Genomic DNA, 20,100 nt, shown 5'->3' with positions numbered 1-20,100 from the left:
ATCTTCTGGGACCTTCCTGTTAAACCTGCGCTTACGCATTTCCTATACAACTACTTGAGTGATGCACAAAATTATAGGCTTCTAACGATGAAAAATTTAGAAACAAAATGATCTAACTGTCCAGAAAAAAATAACAGCCTCATACGTCCCTTGAGTTAACCTATGAAATGAACAAGTTTCTAATCTGAATGAAGATATACATGTCTTCCCTCTAAGACTTAGTTTTGACTATTTACACACCGCAAATTGAAAGAGGTCATAAAGATAGTTGGGGTAACTAGCACATTTCACACTTTTAATGTGCTACTGTTTCACTTTGATGACTTTTACACCCTGAATTTCTTACCACCGTTGTGCATTTTACAATATATCATTTACCTCAAACCTTCCCCCATTCTAGCATTTTTACAAAAAAAAAAAAACAACTTTTAGCTTACTTTTTATATTATTTTATCATTTCACCAATACTTTATTGGAGATCATAAGATTTTATTTTTTTAAAAGATAAATTTTATCATCTACAGACGTGATGGTCAAACTTTATATAATAATCTCGCTTTGATTGTAAATGGAACATAAACGGTTATTGGAATTGAAACCCATCAGTAATAGTATAGAATAGTAGACATCACAAAGTCATCGTGACATTAAAACAGAAGGAGAATTTGCAATATTTGAAATGGAAGTGACTTTGACAGCAGTAGAACATTATATATTACCTGCACTAAGAACCTGAATTTAAAAAGTCCTAGAAAATATAGCATCTTAAACACACATAGCAAATGCAACTCCATAACTCTAACGCTATTTTTAACTGTACAGCAGAGTACTAAAGTTAAACCAAGAGTGAAATTTACTAGGGATGGATTCATGGCTATTTTAAATAAAGTGCTTTTAGATTCCATAAAAGAAACACATAAAAAAGTTCTTCTGCAACAATGCAACTGAAATTAAGGGATAATGGAACAGATGTTGAAAAAGCAAAGCAAGTCTTCCCTAGGTCTGTTGTAAAAAGTTATCGACTGCTTTGCGTCAAAAGCAGAAAGATGGCTTTAGAACTTGCAGTCCTGAGCAAATAGAAACTACAAAAGCAATAAATCACAATAATAAGTCAGAGGTACAGCTTAAACTTAAATGCCTTAACGCTAGCTGTGGCTCTTGGCTTCAAAAACCTATTTCTATAAACATATTTATTAGTATTAATGATCAAGCTAATGCTAAAACTACAGTTTAACAATTAACTTCTTGTATATAGTGAATAAACTAATTAATTATTAAGAAAAGTAACTTCTTGATGTATGAATTACTTCTTCAGGATGTGCTTTAGAAGAACGGAGAGAAAGGCTTTCTAACTTTACGGGTTCTGGACCTCAGCTGAAAATAATTCCCTTTCACCAGTTCTGGAATTCATTTTCTTTGGTCAAGTATCAAGATTCCGAGTTTTCAAACACAAATCCAAATGGACTTGAAAGTAGCGGTCAGACGTTTGATTTGCATTGGCACCCAACATATTGCTTTGTTCCTGAAGACTCAACATTATGTTTTACTACCTCAATGATTTGGAGACCTGAAAACTTTGTTTTAAGAGCTGAAAACCTTAAGTTTCTTCGAAGATTTACTACTGATTGTTTATGCTTTGTGTACATGGCTTTGCGCTGAGATTCCAAGCAGCAATATCAACAAACCAGCGGAGTTTTTAAAACGTGTGCTGATAAAGAGAGTCCCTTTCATACTTATGCTTAGGTGACTAGTTAAAAGCTAAGACTATCGCCTCATGAGAATGAAGAAATGGAAACACTATATGGTATAGATTTTTATTTCCTTTCTCCCCTGGAAGAGTTGAAATTCACAGTGCAAAGCTGTTTATCAATAAATATGCGTTTGTTACTGATGAAGTTAGTTCAACTGAATTTTGATAATTTCTCATCAGATGAAAAGAAAGACTGTATTTAAAAACGATAGAACCGATTTAAAGACAGTTTTACTGAGATCCAGTGGAATTTATGAATATATGGTTAATTTACAAATCCATAATATTTCTGGACAAATGTACATATGTGGGAATGTGAGATAACACGATTATTCTATTAAATAAGGCTTTCTTTTTCTTTACTTAAAATGGGAATTAATAGATATTTGCAGTATCTCTTTGTAGGAAAGATTTCAACAGGCTATTAAATCAACACAATAAGCCCTTGTAGCTCTATAATTTATGGCTGCCTTTCAAAGATAGTAAACTACACTAATTATGTATCAGCATAAAAAAATAAGCAGGTAAATCCAGCAAGAACTTGAAATAGTTCTATATAATCGACTGGCAAAATAAAATTATCACCACGAAAAGCATTACATTTCTTTGTTTAAAAAATAATTGAATCAGGAAAGAAACATGCGCACAGTGCTGAGAAGTGTAAAAAAGTATATAAAATACCTAAAAGCTAAGGTCCTCTGGCGTATTTTATGAAGCAAAAGCCAGGCTTTCTAAGATCAGAACATTTCTTTTTCTGTTCCTATTTCCAAATCACACAGGAGTCATTGCAAAACTACTCAAGGGAACCAGACAAAAAACTACGAAAGCAACCCACCACTAAAATTCCTCTAACTACTTGTCTCTTGCTTTGAGACTTCGATTTTGGAAGGAACTAAGAATGGACAAAGAAATTACCAACCTCTTTCGCTCTCTAAATTACTTTGCATCTTTCCTTTTTCGAATGCCTCTATGAGGACCGCTATTACTTCGGTTCCATATATTTCTTTGTCTGTCGAGACACTCGCATTCACCAGCCATAGAAGATGAATGGATTCAATCCGGAAAATTCCAACTAAGTTAAATATTTATCACAATAAAATCTCATTGTAACAGCATTTCTCCCCATATGCAAGCACTAGGAATCATGAACTCTGCACAAAACTATCCCACAACAGATTTTATTTTCCGAGGTTCTTACCTCCTAAAATTTCTAACAGTGGACTGAATTGTTTCCTGCTGCTATCGCTCAGTAACTCGTCTTTTTCGGTGCACTGGAGTTCTGTAAATAAGCAACGAGGAATGCCTTAATGAGAATCAGAAAACAAGATTCATACAAAGACAATATTTGGTTGGCTTAATTATTTTTAAAAGATAGAAGTTGGGGATGTGCATGGAGTTACTGAAGGAAATCCACTGATTAGTTGTAATGTGTACAAATTATTTTATACAACAGTAAAGAACACTGGTATCTGAGAAATAAAAACATGCCTTTTGTGATAGTCTGCTATGCCTTCTGTCTCCAAGTGTTTGGAAATATTGTCATTCCAAACTCTTGTTACATGAATGTATGCTTTATTTGCCTCTGGGAAACCTTTGTTTAGGATCATTTAATCAAGAACAGACATTAAACACAACTAGTGATGTTCATCTCTGTTGAATAAAACAAGAAAGTGGCTCCAGTAGGACATGATATAGTACGAGTTTTATTCAAACACTTAAGGATTCCAGCCCGAATCTATTCCCATTGAATTCTATGAATTGTGCCGTTGACTTCAATGAGAGCAGGATCGGACTCTTCAACTCTGTACTAAAAGCTGTTGTGGAAGAAGAAGAAGAAGAAGAAGAAAAGGAAGAAGAAGAAACATTTAGCACTTAGATAATGCCGTTTTTGTCGGTCTTATAATATTATAGACTCCCAAGAAGCTAATAATCATATTCTTCAAATATTTTTACTGGATCACATTTACTAAGGTATTTATCAGACATAATAATATACCCCCTGCATTCATTATTCATAATAAAACCATATGTAGTGTTTCTTAACGTTGCCAGTAAATGTAAATGCTAATAGTTAACTAACACAATTTATTGGAAGAGTGTCATCTGAGCCTTGGAAAATATTAAGTCTGTCTTGGGAGAACTTTTGGAGAAAAAAAAATTGCTTAGATAATTTAGTAGCTCCATAATTACTACAATAATTTGAAATTTGGTGTAGAATTACAGTCTATATAACATAATGCAATAATAGCTTACTGGGCTGTTTATTGCCCTTTCGTAAATTTAGAGCGCTGACTGATAAAATCTACTGTCACACAATAAGCAAATTGAAAGTTAAGTTTTTCAGACAGCTATCTCCAACTAGAATTCGGTTGTCTGCTGTTTTCTTAGCTCTGATATTCACTCCATTCCAAAAAATACAGTGGGACATGGAGTATTTGTATTTGATGTTAAAACTCATTCTTTAACCATTTTGATCCATAATCAATAATCATGTTACCAACTGTAATAAAAATTGACCCGAATGTCTTGATTGGATTTACTTCTCTCTTTTTAAATATGGAATGTGCATCTGAAAATGGTGCCAACGACTTTCTGTTATTTATTTTGGAACTGTTAAGTCACACCACAATATTTTTACTGCCATAGTCCTTTAAACTATACTTCTTGAAAGAGTTGCTAAGTAGCAATAAAGCACTTTACAAACGCTATGACTTTTTTTTTTTTAATTTGTTGTTATCCCAAATTCTAATATTCATTGCGGCACTTTAACTTCGTACATAAATCGTTCAGACTAATGAGTCATAGAGAAATTTGCCCATGACTTTTTCTTTACAATGCTTGCTGCCTTTCCATTGCTTTTTTGGCCCTGCATTAGGAGCCGGTGATTTATTAATGCCAGGAAAATTGAACAAAGCAGTCTTCCTGCACTGTGGTATCCAGCCTTCCACAGTGTGAATTAGAACATTATCAAATGTATTTGACTCGGTAACACTTAATCACAAAAAGCCATAATGTGACCACAAAGCAGCTAAAACAAAGATTTAACATTTCTAAATATTAAACATGCTAAGTAAATACTCAGCAGACTTCAATAAAGTAAGCACAAACAATTACAGTCATCAAGGTATAAATACACTCTAAATACTTACCAACATAGTCCCTACTGCTGTCTTAAGAAGTTTAGAATCTTTCAAGATAAATCAGGGTTTTTTAAAAACTCAAATAGGAAGTTGAGTTTCACTTCAGAGAGAATCACTCCTAGTGAGAACTGACGGCCACAGATCCATTCCTGACTATCTGCATTAATTATTTAATGAGTCACGTGACCTTAAAGATTAAAATTTCAATATCTACACAAGAACAGACGCAACACCTTTATCTACTAGTGCAGGGTCTCTGTTTTGCTTATTTAGGACCCATAATCTCTGTTGTTTTTGACAGCTTTTCAGTTTCTTGGGAGATCATTTGAACATTAATAACATGTGCTTGTCCGCTATTGCAAAAGCAGGCAGTTCCACAGACTTTAGCTCTAAATTAGTCATTTGAATCCGGATTTTTATTGTCTGCAGCAGACTGTGTTAACATGCATAATTATAGTCCATCCCTCTTCTAACAGTTATTACACATGATAATATGATAGCAATACTGATACCAACTATATTTGCCCTCATGATGCCTTTAAAACTGACAAAGTACTGGCTCACCACAGTTTATCAATATTCATGTGCATATATGGGAGGTCTGGGAAAATTCTTTCGCGCTGCCATTTGCACACCTTGTAGGAAAGTATAATAAAGAGTTAAAAGAGAGGTTTCTTTTCTGTACTTAGGAAATACACAATTAGTGGGCCAAATGAATGCCTGGCACAATTCCTTTGACTTCAGAGAAATTAACTCAGGCATTCATTTGAATCAAGGGGCCTCACTCAGATCTTGCTCACACTAGTGACTCTAGTGAACTCCCTGGAATAACACTGGTGCAAAGCAGTACACACTACGTCAGAATCAGTTCCAGTGTGTCTACACTGGCCTTAATGTAACACCTTCTAGTGTAATAACTGGGGTTAAAACAAGACTGAGACTCAGGCTCTTACGAATACTCTGTGTTCTGTTAATGATACACATATCGAGTATCAGCTTTCTCACACAACAGCAATCCATATAAAGGCTACATGTCACTGTGGCAAATGTATTGGAGTTCTCTTTTCCACAATCTCACAAACTCCGAAAAAGGGCGCAGAATGAACGAAAAAGAGAAATCCGGGTGTACGTGCTTCACCAATCACAGAAAGACCCTCACATCTTTCCGTGTCTCACGCCTCGAGTAGATTCCTGCCATGGCTGGCATGGAATGAGATCCCAGAGGTAACCAGCTCTTCTCTGTTTCCCGCTCCGAAGCGACTGTCCTGAGGTGGAGAGGCTAACGCAGCGCCCGACGCTACAAAGCTTTCCTCGCACCGCAGGCTGTCGGCTTCGGTGGGTCTACTGCAATGAGTAAGCCCTGTTGGCGTGAGTAAGGGATTCCAGGATCGGGTCCATGCTCAGACACGATCAGGCTTCAGAAATAGGGGGGTTGAGATGGAGGATCGGGTTAGGGAGGGGGGGGGAGGAAAGATGGAGTCTCCTGTCAAGCCCTCCACCTTTCCTCCCCACCCCCCACGCCCCCGCATTTACAAAAGCCAGGAAGCAGTCCATAGGACTCAGAGTCTACCGAAAACGTAGGAGCCCGGGTAAACGCTCAATGGAGAATGGTTATCGTTATTAAACACTGCGCGGTGCTTGTCACAGCTGAGTTCCTCTTGTAATAAAACCCCAGGTATACCAGAGATTGCAGTAGAAACTGGAAGAGAGACCTTGAAAACTACCATTTTTCTTGGTGGGAAGGGGCGGGGGTTAACGTCTTGACTCTCACTGTGACAATTAAAGGGACTCAGACCTGATTTTGTCTTTATTTGAAATATTGACAAACTTCCACCTTTAGCATTTTGTGCAGCTTTCCTTTGTGGCGAGAGCAGACAAATGCGTGTGTCAGAGAGAGAGCAAGCAAAAGAGAGACATTTAGGTCCAAGAGATGGATTAAAAAGGATACTGTCTTTAAAGGTCAAGGGTTTGAAGGGTCAGTCTGCTTCTCTAAAAAAACAATTAATGGGATAGAAAATGTGTCCTTTCGGTGAACTCTTCTGGTTGCCCGAGCGAAGGCTGGACAATGCCAGACTTTAAACTCTGCGATGTAACTTTCTAAGTTATTGTAGCACTGATTGTATCAAACTAGAAACATAGTGACGCTCAGATATCACACGCTATGCAGCTTTAAAAAAGGGGTGGGGTAAAAATGAAAATTTACCTTAAATGATGATAATCTGCCATGTGATATTTCGCAGTCCGAGGCTGATTCTCCACCAAGACAGTATACATTTTTTTAGCAGACAGCCAAGATGCTGTGTCTTTACACATGACCACATTTTTTTTTCCAGGAAAATCCTTTGCGTCTTCACAGACTTTTTCCAAGAGAATGCCTTTCAGAACGGCTGTTGAATTACAAAGAAGTATTTATTGTAGGAGGTGATTAATGATACTCGGTAAAATTGCTATTTTCAGCGTGATTACGTTTAGTTTTACAAAGGGAAATACAGGTTTATACGCGTATTCTTCAGAAATGAATAATTCCCAATTAAAATCTTTGATTTGGGATTTTGATCATTTCTGCCAAATTCGGTTTTAAAATCAATTGGGGGGAAATGTTCCACACAATAAACAAAACAAAGAGCGGTGCGTTGCAGAGAGTGAGAGAGACCAGCAGTTACCCCCACTTTCAAATAGATTCAGTTTCGTTTACTTGGAGGCAACTAACATGGTAAACGTTTTAGGATTTAGTAAACAGCAGCCTGGCAACGGAAACATACTTTTCAGGGTGGTTAGTTGTTCAGTTTGAAGACAACACTGTTTGCTAAATGTATTTACAACTGCCATAGCTTTGATGCTGAATGTACTCTTCCAGTGACATGTTAAATGTTTCATTGAAATGGTATGGGTTCCTGGGACAGGCAGTGATGCTCACAACATTGTTGTGTCAGTGTGCTTCCTTACTGAGTGAATTGTGATATATTTCAATAAAAGAACTAAATCTTACTCCCCTTACTCACACGAGAAGACTCCAGTTAAGTACCCGGACATTTTGTCGTGAGTATGGCAATAAACTTTGGCCTTTAATCTTTTTCTGGCAGAAAACCGGTCATGGAGTTTTCACCTACAAGTTCTTCTGCTCAGTCAATGCATGTTTTCTTTGGTTTCTTCAGTGTTATTTTCGAGAAAGTGACGCAAAAGTCCTCCTAAACTGGAATAGCATACCTTTGATTGTAATAATTCCACCTTGGGTATATTTCTCAACATACTTGACACTGAGAAGGTTAGTATGAGTTTGAAACACCTGAATACTCTTTTCCAGAATCAATCTAAACACATTTATCAGATTAAACCTCTGTGTTGTACCGAATTTCATTTAATTATTAAGCTTTTCTGTTTACACTCAACACTTTTAAAAACAGATGCCTTTGAAACAAAGAAAATGTTGTTGCACATACATTTTCCCTTAATACATCATAGTGAATTGACAAGTCACAATAAATACCAAGTGAAGAAATAAATAACGACTGCCCAGATATTTTTTAGTGTATCATGGTTAATTGTCTAAGTTCTACTACAGTAAATGAGTTCATTTCAGTTCATTGGCTCAGTGTGAAATCTCTATTTCTCTGTACATCGGGTGGGAATGGCCATATGCATATAGATGAATGGACAGACTGAACCTATGACAAGGTTGCTACGGGACACAACTCATCTAGGCAATAAATAGCATATTTGCTTGTTCAATCGGGCTCTCTTTTTTGTGCAGGCAGGTAACTAAGCATGAGCATCTGTTTAACTAAATTTGAAGACAAACAACTGTATTGACAGGATTGATTAAATTTAAACCAATGTGATAAGTCGTTATTTTTAATTGATTGTGGTAATATTAGCAAGGCATAAAGTTTAGGAAACGGTATCACATGAACTTGTGTTTGAAGCCTTTAATTTTTTTTGTACAGAGTATTCTTTATTACCAATACTTGACACTATATACATCACACCAAAATTCACAAATTGTACACGGACAGAAACAATTAGACGCTGCCAGATATGAAGACAGCAACAGCCTTTCTAGCAATATTTTTAAATAAATGGAATGGGAGACATGGGGGAAACTATTATATCACAACTACCTCAGTGGCTACACTTAAAAACAATTAAATAACTCTTCTTACATTAAACATTGCCTGTCAGACTGCAATGAGACAGTTTTCATAAATCTTTTAAAATCTCCACGACATAAAATGTGTTTTCTTCTGTCTGTATACACTGGAGAATCCACGAACATTGCACCAAACAACACAACTCAAGTCAATGTCTTACACAAGTGTCTCACGAGTTTTTAACTGTATTTTATTTTGAAAGCGTTGTGTACAAAAGAGTCCTTCTTAGGTACAGAATTCGTCCATTACAACATCCAACTCTCTGTAACACTGAAGATACAGGGTATTTTCATAAATACAAAAGAATCATGGGAATGGAACCATTATCTCTATACAATGTAGACAATTTGTCCAGGTTTTGGTTTCAACATGTACCCTGTACAGGGCACGTTTCTTCTGATTTTTTTTTTACACAGTTGTTTTGGTCCAAATGGTCAGCAACAAAAATAGGCAGCTGAAAAAACACATACAAAAAACCATTATAGGGCGGATGAGTTGGGTGTTGACCCATTGAGCTGAGGGGGGTGGCCCTGTGTCTGTGCTTTGGATTGCTGAGTAACAGCAGAGGGGTTGGAGGAGCGCATCTTAGTGTTGGGCAGTTTGTGATCTTTCTTCCATTTCATCCTCCTGTTCTGAAACCAAATCTTGACCTGGCGCTCAGAGAGACAAAGTGTGTGCGCTATCTCAATGCGTCGCCTTCTGGTCAGGTAACGGTTAAAATGGAACTCCTTCTCCAGCTCTAAGACTTGTTGTCTGGTGTAGGCAGTTCGAGACCTTTTGGGTTCCCCTCCATTGTAATTGGGATTGACTGAACACACACACACACACACACAAAAAAAGCAATTGAACATAATCATTATATAATAACTTGACACCAGGTTCAAATAAGAGACATAACTGCAAGAAAATGTTTCACAGGCTATTGACAATAGGAAACAATTGAGGAGCAATAAAAAAAAGGGTGATGGGCATTTGGGCTGAAGAAAAGCTTCAAAGACACATGGCCCAGAGCCACTGCCAGGGCAATTAAATTTATGGGGGCTATAATTACTGCCCTAACCGTTTGGCGTCTCGTAAATCTCTTGATAAAGGACCCCGGGTACAAAAGGTTTCTCACGTTTTTATTAGGAAAGGCGCACACATAAAAAAAATCACCCAACCCCACTCCAACCCTGCAGCACCCCTCCTCGCCCCCTCCTCCTCCTCCCCCCCCCCCCCCACACACACAGTCCCAGCCTCCCCCTGGAAAGCGGAACTCACCAGTGTTCACATGGATCTTCTTCATCCAGGGGTACACCACGGGCTCTTTGCCTTTGAGGCCAGGCGGCAGGCTCTTGTCAGGCAGGAGGGGGCACCCTGGGCTGCCCCCGGCCCCTGCGGCTGGGGCCGCTTCGCAGGGGCGCTGGTGCTGCAGGACGTGGCTTTGGAGCAAGGGCTGGGACTGGCCCCGGGGCCCCTTCGGGGGTGGGGGTGGTGGTGGAGGAGGAGGCGGCGGAGGAGGAGAGGCGCCCGGAGGCGGCTGCTCCTGGCCCGGGGTGGCGCTGCTGTAGCTGTAGGGCGCCTCGGGGTAGCCGGGGGGCTGCGCAGGGTAGAGCGCCTCGGGCGGGGGCGGAGGCGCGGGCGGGGGCGGCCGGTAGCCGGGGTCTCCGCCCGGCCGCTGGTAGTAGTCGGGGAGCGCCTGGCCCGGGGGCGCGGGGTGCTGCTGGCGCAGGTGCGGCGGCGGCGGCGGCGGCGGCTGGGGCTGGTGGTGCGGGTAGGGGCCGCCGTGCTGCGGGTACTCCTCGCAGGGAGGGAACTTGGGCTCGATGTAGTTGGAGTTTATCAAAAACGAACTCATGGTCATTAATTTGTGAAGTGCAAAAATACTAATTTTTCTCGCGTTGTCGTTTTTCTGGGCTCGCCGAGGCCCCTCCCCCGGCCCTCTCTTTCCCTCCCTCCCTCCCTCCCCCGCCTCCCGCCGCTGTCAAGTGCCGGCTGCCAAAGTTTGGGCCTCCTTCGCTCGCCCCCCCCCCCCGCCGCTCCCGGGAGCTCACAACACAACACACACACACACACACACACCACCTGACCGGCAGGGCCAATTGCCGCGCCGTTTGGCGGACCCCGGATCAGGAAATGGAAGGAGGCTGAGTGCGGGAGCAGAGCTCGGGGGCAGCAGCTGCAGCCCCCGGGCTCTCGCCTCCGCCGTCAGGGGAGCCGGGTCCCAGCCAACCGAGCGAAAATCCCAGGCGCATCCTAGGGTCCGTCGCACCAACCACCTGCCCTCAGCCCCCACCGCGCCGCGGGTCGGCCGGATCCTTCTCAGATGTGTGGCCGGGGACCCTTAAAAGCAGACGGAGGGCAAGATTTTGGGGTCAAAGCCGCGCCGGTCTGAGATTCGCCACCCTGTTATTGCTGCTTATTTCACTTGGTTTGCTAATTATATTCCCCCACCTCCCCTTCCTATGGCACGGAGAGAGAGACCCCAGATCGGCGCTCACGGTCGCAAATTCATCATGGGAACAGAACTATATATTTTCCCAGCATCCTGGGGGGAGAGGGAGAAGGACGAGGGGGTGAGAGAAAGGGGGTGGAAGTCAGAAATCAACGAGAAACTAAAATGTATTATCCGGGGGCTGAGGGGGAAATTGACACTGCATAATACATTGCCAATAGGTTCAAAGTCTCCATTTCAAAATCACTTGATTTAGAACTGAGCACGTATTATATCAAGGTGGAAATGGAACCAATGAGACCGCTAGTTCCTGTGAAAGAGAGGCCAACTCATTGCAAATCAGTATTTGCTTCTCTATGATCTGTCCCCAGAGCGGTTAAACGTTGTTATTTGATGACAATTTAGTTATTTGAGAATCTTGTACCCTTTTGCCGATTGGGAGGTGTGAGAACACATCATGAGATTCGGAAGTTGATATAAAACGGGGGAAAGGGCCAAATGGACCAGTTAACGGTGCCGTGTGACATTAATGAGATAGTTAACAGAATAAAGGGGGAAAACACGTGGAAATAAAATATTTCATAAAAAGTGAAAGGACTAACTTGGAATATCTCTCTCCGCCTGGGAGCATTCTCCAAACGACAAATTTACGGGTTTGGGGTTTTTGGGGGGGAGGTGGGATGGGGGGTATTTTTGTTTTGTATTGGGTTTGGTTTGATTTTATTTTTGTATGACAGGAGAATTCACTGACATCTTTCAGGAAGTAGCCTACAGTACTGAAACTAGATGCAGAGAAAACTTTATGACTTCTAATTTGCTAAGAATTAGTCTGCTAACAATATTTGGAGCTCAGGAAGGAAAAGAGGCAACCGCCTGACCTTCGGTAATTGAAATTTGATAGTTAAACTAATTACACCATTATTTTAAAATAATATATTACTTATTAATTCCATCTGCTGTTGTATGTTTGCAGTTAGTACTGAACTTTTAAGAATTTATTTTATACTCTTCTTTGTTTGTTTGCTTGTTACTGGTTTGTTTGTTTATAGAAAAACGCATACACATATTTGCCACCCTCTTCGGAAGCATTGTTCCTGAATGGATGGCCTCACCTTCGAGAATAGCAAAATGCATCTAACTGACTATATATAGCAAACATTTTACTTTTTTTTCCCTTTAGGTATTACATAGTAGTTATCCTGACTTAAATTCAGATTGTTGTCTTTTGCAGTTTTATAGATGTTATATAAATATACCATTATAATTTAATATATGTTAGGTTTAACTAACATTTATGCCGTATTAATTTATATTATACACATGTAAATACACATATATTACAGACCAACTTGTATGTTAGAACATTTCCAACATACTGTGACATGCTGGAATGACTCATTCTAAACAATGACTCATTTTTGCTAATATCTAATATCTAATTTGCGAAGACAGTTAAAGCACATTTACTTACTTGTTTCCTGCTGAATGTCTATGCAACTCTTTAACTGATATGAAATATATTTTTCTCTATTTTCTCTATATGTAGAAGAAAATACAGTTACAGATACCCCTTTCTCATCTAACATCCACAACTACTCAACACAACAAATTCTAATATACACGGCAAGGACTAGATTGTTTGGAGGTTATTTTTTTGGCAAAACCCAAATATATATTAAAATAATAAAGCTAACTCTTACAATGTGGCAAGAAGAAAAAATGGCTAGAGATCAAATAGTACATTGCTTTCACCGCACAGCTATACATTCATTCACAGATACATACATATATAGGCGCATAACCACATTATACTGGTCTACCCTAAATATTATCCTCCTAAACTAAGAGAGCTCCTTAGTTATGATGGCTAGAATACGACAGAAAACTACCATGCTTCAGAATCTCAGTAAAATACAACAAAAGCTGGTACCTTCTCTTGTATGCTGAGTGTTATATTCGGAGAGCTTCCCAGGTTCTGATTAACACTATTTACTGTGATTAGACTTCAAAGTATATTTGTTCAACTGTACTTCTTTCTACCGTGTATCTGTGTTTCTCAGTCAAACAGAAAAGAATACAGTTTTGTATGCGATTGTAAATCTACAAGGTGACCTAAAATGCTCAGATGAAGCCTGTTTTTCATGTGGTTCTAGCAGTCTGTGAAGATGTGCTTATGCAGGATCTCCAAAGGCCTGTTACTTGTCTTTGTGGTTTTGTTATCATAAACAAGAACCCAGCCAAGACCACCAAGTGTTATCTTGCACACGGCCATTTCGACATTTTACTGCAAGATTTATGGATGTAATAAACAATCTCAGAATCTTTCTCGGATACTTCCCTTTCCCCAACTTCTAGCACCATCCCAACTTTAAAAACAAACAAACAAACAAAAACAAAACAAACATCTATAATTTTATTTAAGAAATCAGGCCATACTTCACAGGTGAAACACCCTTAAACAATTAACAAATGACCAAAAGTTTACCAGCTGAATATTGCCATAGACGAGATTGGGAAATCACTGAAACCAAGTTGATAGGGAGATATCTAATCTTCATGCACCAACAGGATCCAATCTCATGCATAGCCAAGCAGTGTAAAAGAGTTCTTGTGAAACATACAAGCACATCTGCTAATTTCCATGCGCGCCGAGAAAACAGTTTTACAACAAAAGATTTTTAAAGATAATTCAATTCAACTTTTTAACGTGTCCACGCACCAGAGAGAGTGGACAGAGAAAGACCCGCTAGCAGCTTGGTTTGAATCTGATTTGAACCATTTTGAATATATTTCGCCCCAGCTTTCCCTCTTGAATGCAACCCTGTCCCAAGTTTCAAAGTGACCGAAAAGTGACACCGTGTGCATTTTGTTTCTTATTAATCTTACACATTGACAGTCTTTGTTAAACAACAAGGCGTGCCCTTCACCAAGCGACATTTTCATATTTGTTAGACGCGGTGACCTGAAGTTCACCTCGGCCTTGGACTTAGTTTTTCTAAAAGGTCTATAACAGTGTCTTTTAGATAGCAGGGTGCTTTGCCCAGGTCACTTCTTCTAAGGGAAAATTAAGAAAAAATCGCGAGAAAATGTAAACGTTATGGAATGTATCAACTGTATCTCTCCTTTGTTCTTATTGGACTCATAAAGCCCGCAAGACAGCTACTCAATTTAACATTTGTTAGCTCTGAAACTAACATGCTGAACGGTTGCTTTAAATAGTCATGTCTGGGGCAATGGTTGAATTTTTGCCCCCAAGTTCATTATTTTATAAAGCGATTACTTCACTGGCACTGTATATGTTCTAACAACTGGATGTTTGGAGTGATTTGCTTGCTCTATACCGGCATGCTTAAATAAACACACACAAAATGTGATTTGTGTTAGAATTTTAAATGAATGGTCTTTTGACCAGACATTCTACACCAGAGACCAGTGTGTGCTGCATTCAAAGAATGAACATACAAAGGAAAGGAATCGTTCATCTCAAATTAATAACTGCTCTGTTTCCCTTTTTAAAAAGGAATCATTTTAACAATAATTAAGATAAGTCAATATTTATTGAAGTTGAAGTTGAACTCTGAAAATATGCTCATTGATATTTTTATTCTAAACTATGTTGAATACAAGGATTTGCAGCAAAATAATTGTTTTGGTAAGTAAGAGACTAGATTTCAGTTCCCTCGTTTTGTGTAACTTAGTTATAGTAACAGCTTTTAGGTTAGGGAGTATCAAAGACTTGTTATTCTTGGAAACAATCTGCCTAGCAATCATTATCAAAATAGATATTCGGCTATATATTTTACTATTTTCCTTTTTCATCAGACAAATGATCTAACAGTATAAGCTAATATATAATATCTCAAGTGGGAAAAACGTTCTTTTTAACCCAAAATATGCAATATTAATAGCTTGTTACAGGCCAGCAACATCATTATTTTTGTGAACAATGTATGGACAGTGTGTATTTATATTTATATTTTTTTCACACTGCACTCATATACAAGCCATTTAAACGTAATTTCCAATAATAATCTCTCACTGAGTTGAAATCAAACAGCCCACAATTTATTTGCAACAACTACTTTCTGCAATGATCCACCAGCATCTCTGACAAATAATTCATTTGTATCCAAATAACTTGGAATACCATATAATTCGTGTCTTTTTGTTCTTCACTCAGCAAAACGTGGATACAGATTAGGTACTTTTTTCCATCTGACTTCCTCATTATACCCTCTCTCCTCTCCCCCAGACATTTTACCTCTGTCTATGAATATTTTGGATAAACTTTCCCTCTTAAACATAGCCCTGCTTCAGTATCATTTCGACCTGTATTTATGTGCTACGCTGTATATTTGGTTTATAATTACCTTCCAAACTGAAACACTCTGTGCAATATCCCTTTGTATTGTCACACCGAACTGTAGAGCTAAATCTTCAACACGGACACAGTATTAAAGACATGAAAAATTCTCAACAACTTGGACATTTCTCTTTAGAGAAAGAAATGCATCTTACAAAGATCCTGATACTCCTTTAACTATCAATTTCTGTCTGACAGTAATTCCAGAAAGCGTTGATAGCCCTCCAAATTATGGAACTATATAGTGGCGTCAGGTTTTTTGCAGAATTCTCCGTTGGTAGCACAAATCGCCTCACAGCTCTGAATTTTTGGTTTGCTCCTTCGGACTAAAAATATACCCTGCAAATATAACCTTCAATAGGTCCTGATTAAGTACAGTTTAGTGCTTACTACAGAAATGATAGTAGAAACTAAGACGCTATTAGGATCGATACATATCTTATTAGGTTTGCTCATATCTTATCTTCCTGACAATTTGAAAAGTGTAAAGGTTTAATATTAAACCTCTTAAGAGGTTATTATATAAACGAGTGTGAAACATTTTGTTAGCTGACCATGGTATGTAAGAATAGAGCTATAAACGCATTTTGGTGTTCTGGGGTAACATGTATGTTTACCTGGTGCATCTGAGCCAGAGATATCCAGGCACAAATATAGCTGATAATTCAAGATGAAATACAACGTGTATTACTCTTAAAAAAGAGGAATTTTCTATCCTTTCCTCGGTAATTGAGGTCATTCAACCACTAGAGTTCACCTGGAGTCCATACTGTGATACAAGCTTAACTCAAAGCTATTTTATCTTTTGTGCTGATAGTCAAGATCTCGACTATAACATTGACATCAAACTCCGTCTGGGCGGATGACTAAGAGTGGTGCAAAACGTAAACTTTTGACCCTCAACTTTTTGACCTGCAGTTGTAACGCCCTAACCACAAAGATATACAAAAGCTATGCAGCTTCTTTTAGGAGCAAGAGACTTGGACTGTTTGTTTCAATGGTTCTGCTGTTTTCCCCCCAGCTTTTTAAGTGTGTGTTTTTTGTTGTTGTTATTGTTGTTGAGTTATTTTTTTGTTTGTTTGTTTTGAGAAATCTGGATTTATTTTTTAAAAACCCTCTCATCATTGTAACGTGCTGTTAAATCAATTTGCAAACTCTTTCGCCAGCGTTGGAGGGACTAGATTAACTGAAAGACGCTTATATGGTTACAATTGCAGGTGAAATGATGGGTAAGTTCTGGACATGAAGTTGGAAAGAATGTACTGTCTAGCACTGGGGGAAAGATGTAGTTAGTTATATGTTGCTAAGTACTTAGTCATTTCTCCTTTATTTAAAAATAAAGAAACTCTAATTGTTTGTGAAGTCTTGTCTAGGCAAACGAGTTGACTGTGAACTTGGTCTAAAGCGAGCTCTGCTGGTGATTCCTAGGGTGTGCAGATTTATCTTTTCTGCATTTACTTAACCTGACAGTGAACTGCAAGGGCTGCCATTTGTTATCCAGAGACAGACTTCACCTCAAGCAAGGACTGTTTCACAAAATTGCAATAATTACCCAATAACCTTCATAACAAATATTAGTATTGAAAAGACATTTTTTTGGATATAGGACAGATTCCTTATGTGCACTATAAAGGGAAACCTTTGCAAAGCTTGCACGTTCTGTATTGTCATATGGGTATGGGGTGCATATGCAGCTATATATATACATATGTCTAGGTTGGTACATGTTGTTTCCCACACAGATATTGGTGAGGAGGCTTTTATTTATAAAGGAGACTATTTTCAAATATAAGCAGGCTTTTGTAGGAGTCATAATTTTGTACTATTCATAAAAACTCAAACACTGAATTACGTCTATCTGAAGCCTATGAGAGATAAAAAGATAAGGTATGAAAGAGCTTTCTTAGCTTCGTCAGAAGGTTTATTTATTTATGTATTTAAATGATTAAGTCTGTATTATCTGTGAGGGGAAAATACAATTCCTCCAGTACATACGATTCGAAATTGAAAATCATGATCCGCCCATATGAATCTGTTACAGTCCATTTCCCACAGAGCGGATAGAAAACATTTGTATTCTCACCCCTTTACAGACACACCCTTAGTAAATGTAATGAAATTGGAGAATAATAATTTCTCCATAATGTTTAATAATTAGTAGGTTTTCAGGGCTCAGGCCGATCTACAAATTTAAAATTACATATAACTTTCACAAGACATTTTATGCTTATAGGTTAGTGAAAGTTAAGACTTATAAATCACTAGGTATACACACTAACGAATTGCCTAAACTTTAATTGGCCTGATGCTTGGACTCAACACACTACACTAAAGTATTCCTTTCAAAGGAGCAAGTAAATTATATTTTAATACCAAGTGGACCACCACTGCGATGATTTCAGTAAAATAAACTCATGTATACTGAGTCCAAAAACACGGTAGAAAAATGATATGCACAGAAGAGAACTAAATATTGATTCCAAAATGACATTCTCTATGATGGAAACGCTCACTTCTACTCAGTGGACAATTAGGATCTGTGAAAGATTTTAGAGTTCTGCGTTTGAAGTTATCTGAATTTTTCTGTTCCAGTCTGGATTATACAATCTTAACTCGTTTCTGTTTTAAAAGGATTCAGGCACTTTGAGAGGGTGATGCAATACTAGAAATACTTTAAAGTTGTAATTTTTTCAGTCAACTTTATTTTGTGTCTCAAGAGTGCGTCTCATAGTTCCTTCCAGAGTGTGCATGTTTATATATCTGTAAATATTGAGATATTTTCACAATGTCCAAACATGCCCACACTGTATCTTCTACATAGCATGCTTGATAAGCTAAAATTCAAAGAATTTGAGGTCAGTCGCGAATTATTTTACTTTGTTCACTGAAAATTCACAATCTCAGATGACATTAAGGTCCCTTAAAAAGAATTTAAGTACATCTGCCTTATGATGGATATCCAGTGCTCACAATGGAGCTAAAAAATGGAGATATTGTAAACTAATACCTTTAGTCTTAATCTATGAAATAGCAAAAATAAGTGATTTTTCTTCAGAAAACTACCAATATATGAAGGAAGCCAAAGCTTTGAAATTAGTGTATGTACGATTTTTTGCCATTAAACACTACCTGGGCATTATGACATGTGATTAAATTTATTCTTATCAAATATAACTTTTCTGTATTCCTAATATTGAATCTGTGATATTTGTGGACCATGAAACTGCCAATTGTTTGTTATTCAAATGATTCTAGTTTGTACTTTGGCGATAAAGTGCAATAAAGAATGCACTTTTAGAGACTACCTCTTTTTCATTTTATTATTGCATGATATGCAAATATCTTTATTTAGCGTTCATAGAAAGGTACTAAAATACAAAAGTATCTAAAACTTTTTATCTTATGTTGAGGATTAACTCAAAATATTAAAAGTTTGTAAACCTACCATATCTTTTGGAGTAGCTCGAGGGATTAACTTTAAATATATGATAGTGTTTTATCAATGTATACCCTTGATTATTTGGGAAGAAAATAAAAGAAAGGATTAATTTTCTATTTCATTTTAGACCTTGTGGCGGTATTATGTTATAAAGGTACAAATAATAATCTTAATAATTCTTCTGAACTGTAACAGCTTTCTCCTTTTTTAATAATAGTTTTAGCTATCATATATAATGAACATTGACAATACTCAAAGAGAAAGGAATCTAACAAAATAAAGCCAGAAATCGTCTAGTGACAAACAACTCAGTTCTTCTTACACTCGAGTTTATGACAGGTCAGGAAAAACAACATCATTGCACTGCAGCTTTGAAGAACTCTACTGAGTCTGATATACTCCAAAATGTCCATACCGTAGTTATGAAGTAGATAGATAGATAGATAGATGTCCAAGTTTGTATTAAATCCTAATCCTAAATACTAATCCTTCAAACCTTTACTCAACTGAATAGTCATCACCCAAATAATCCTAATGGGTTCCGTGAGACTGCTCACCTAAGTAATGATCGTGTGAGTAAGGCTTTTCAGGATCTGACTCTGATTCTACAAACAAGGAGAGAGACAGGGAGAAAGTGAAAGTTCCTTTCGCCCTTTCATTCAGCTCTGGAAATTCAAAGACTAAAGTTAAATCCGGCCATAAAGTTTACTGCTGAGTAATCACACTCTGGTGAGAATAGTCTACTTAAATAAAAAGAATGTTGAAGTAAACACGCAGCTGGGGCCTACCCCACAATTGCCAGCCAGTAATATCTGGAGCTATATAG

General features: G+C 38.1%; 2 protein-coding genes across 2 annotated transcripts in view; both read right to left on the bottom strand.

The window, feature by feature from the left end:
- Window positions 1–2,480: 2,480 nt before the first annotated feature.
- The window catches only part of HOXA6 (homeobox A6), a 29,819-nt gene continuing 12,199 nt past the window's right edge, over window positions 2,481–20,100 (bottom strand). The window contains exons 2-3 of the mRNA XM_067562020.1: window positions 7,094–7,277; window positions 2,481–3,029 (exon numbers count right to left, since the gene is read on the bottom strand). Of these exons, the coding sequence (XP_067418121.1) occupies window positions 2,990–3,029; window positions 7,094–7,277 (224 nt within the window). The 3' untranslated portion in view covers window positions 2,481–2,989. The remainder of the gene's footprint in view (window positions 3,030–7,093; window positions 7,278–20,100) is intronic.
- Window positions 7,525–10,882, bottom strand: HOXA4 (homeobox A4). Its single transcript, XM_067561652.1, has 2 exons — window positions 10,299–10,882; window positions 7,525–9,846 (listed from the first exon to the last, which is right to left on the bottom strand). The coding sequence occupies exons 1-2, from the start codon at window positions 10,879–10,881 to the stop codon at window positions 9,518–9,520; spliced, it is 912 nt and encodes a 303-aa protein (XP_067417753.1). The 5' UTR covers window position 10,882; the 3' UTR covers window positions 7,525–9,517.

Source organism: Emydura macquarii, unplaced genomic scaffold, assembly GCF_026122565.2.
Source record: "Emydura macquarii macquarii isolate MOO-44397 ecotype Brisbane River unplaced genomic scaffold, CSIRO-AGI_Emac_v2 contig_2422, whole genome shotgun sequence".
NCBI classification, from domain to species: domain Eukaryota; kingdom Metazoa; phylum Chordata; order Testudines; family Chelidae; genus Emydura; species Emydura macquarii.
This window is presented reverse-complemented; position numbering and strand designations above follow the sequence as displayed.

Bases quoted from the DNA above. Each gene is read 5' to 3' on its own strand.
- HOXA4 (XM_067561652.1), bottom strand. From the start codon at position 10,881: ATGACCATGAGTTCGTTTTTGATAAACTCCAACTACATCGAGCCCAAG. The intron at 9,847-10,298 runs GTGAGTTCCGCT...GTGTGTGTTCAG, and splicing joins GAAGATCCATGTGAACACTG to TCAATCCCAATTACAATGGA.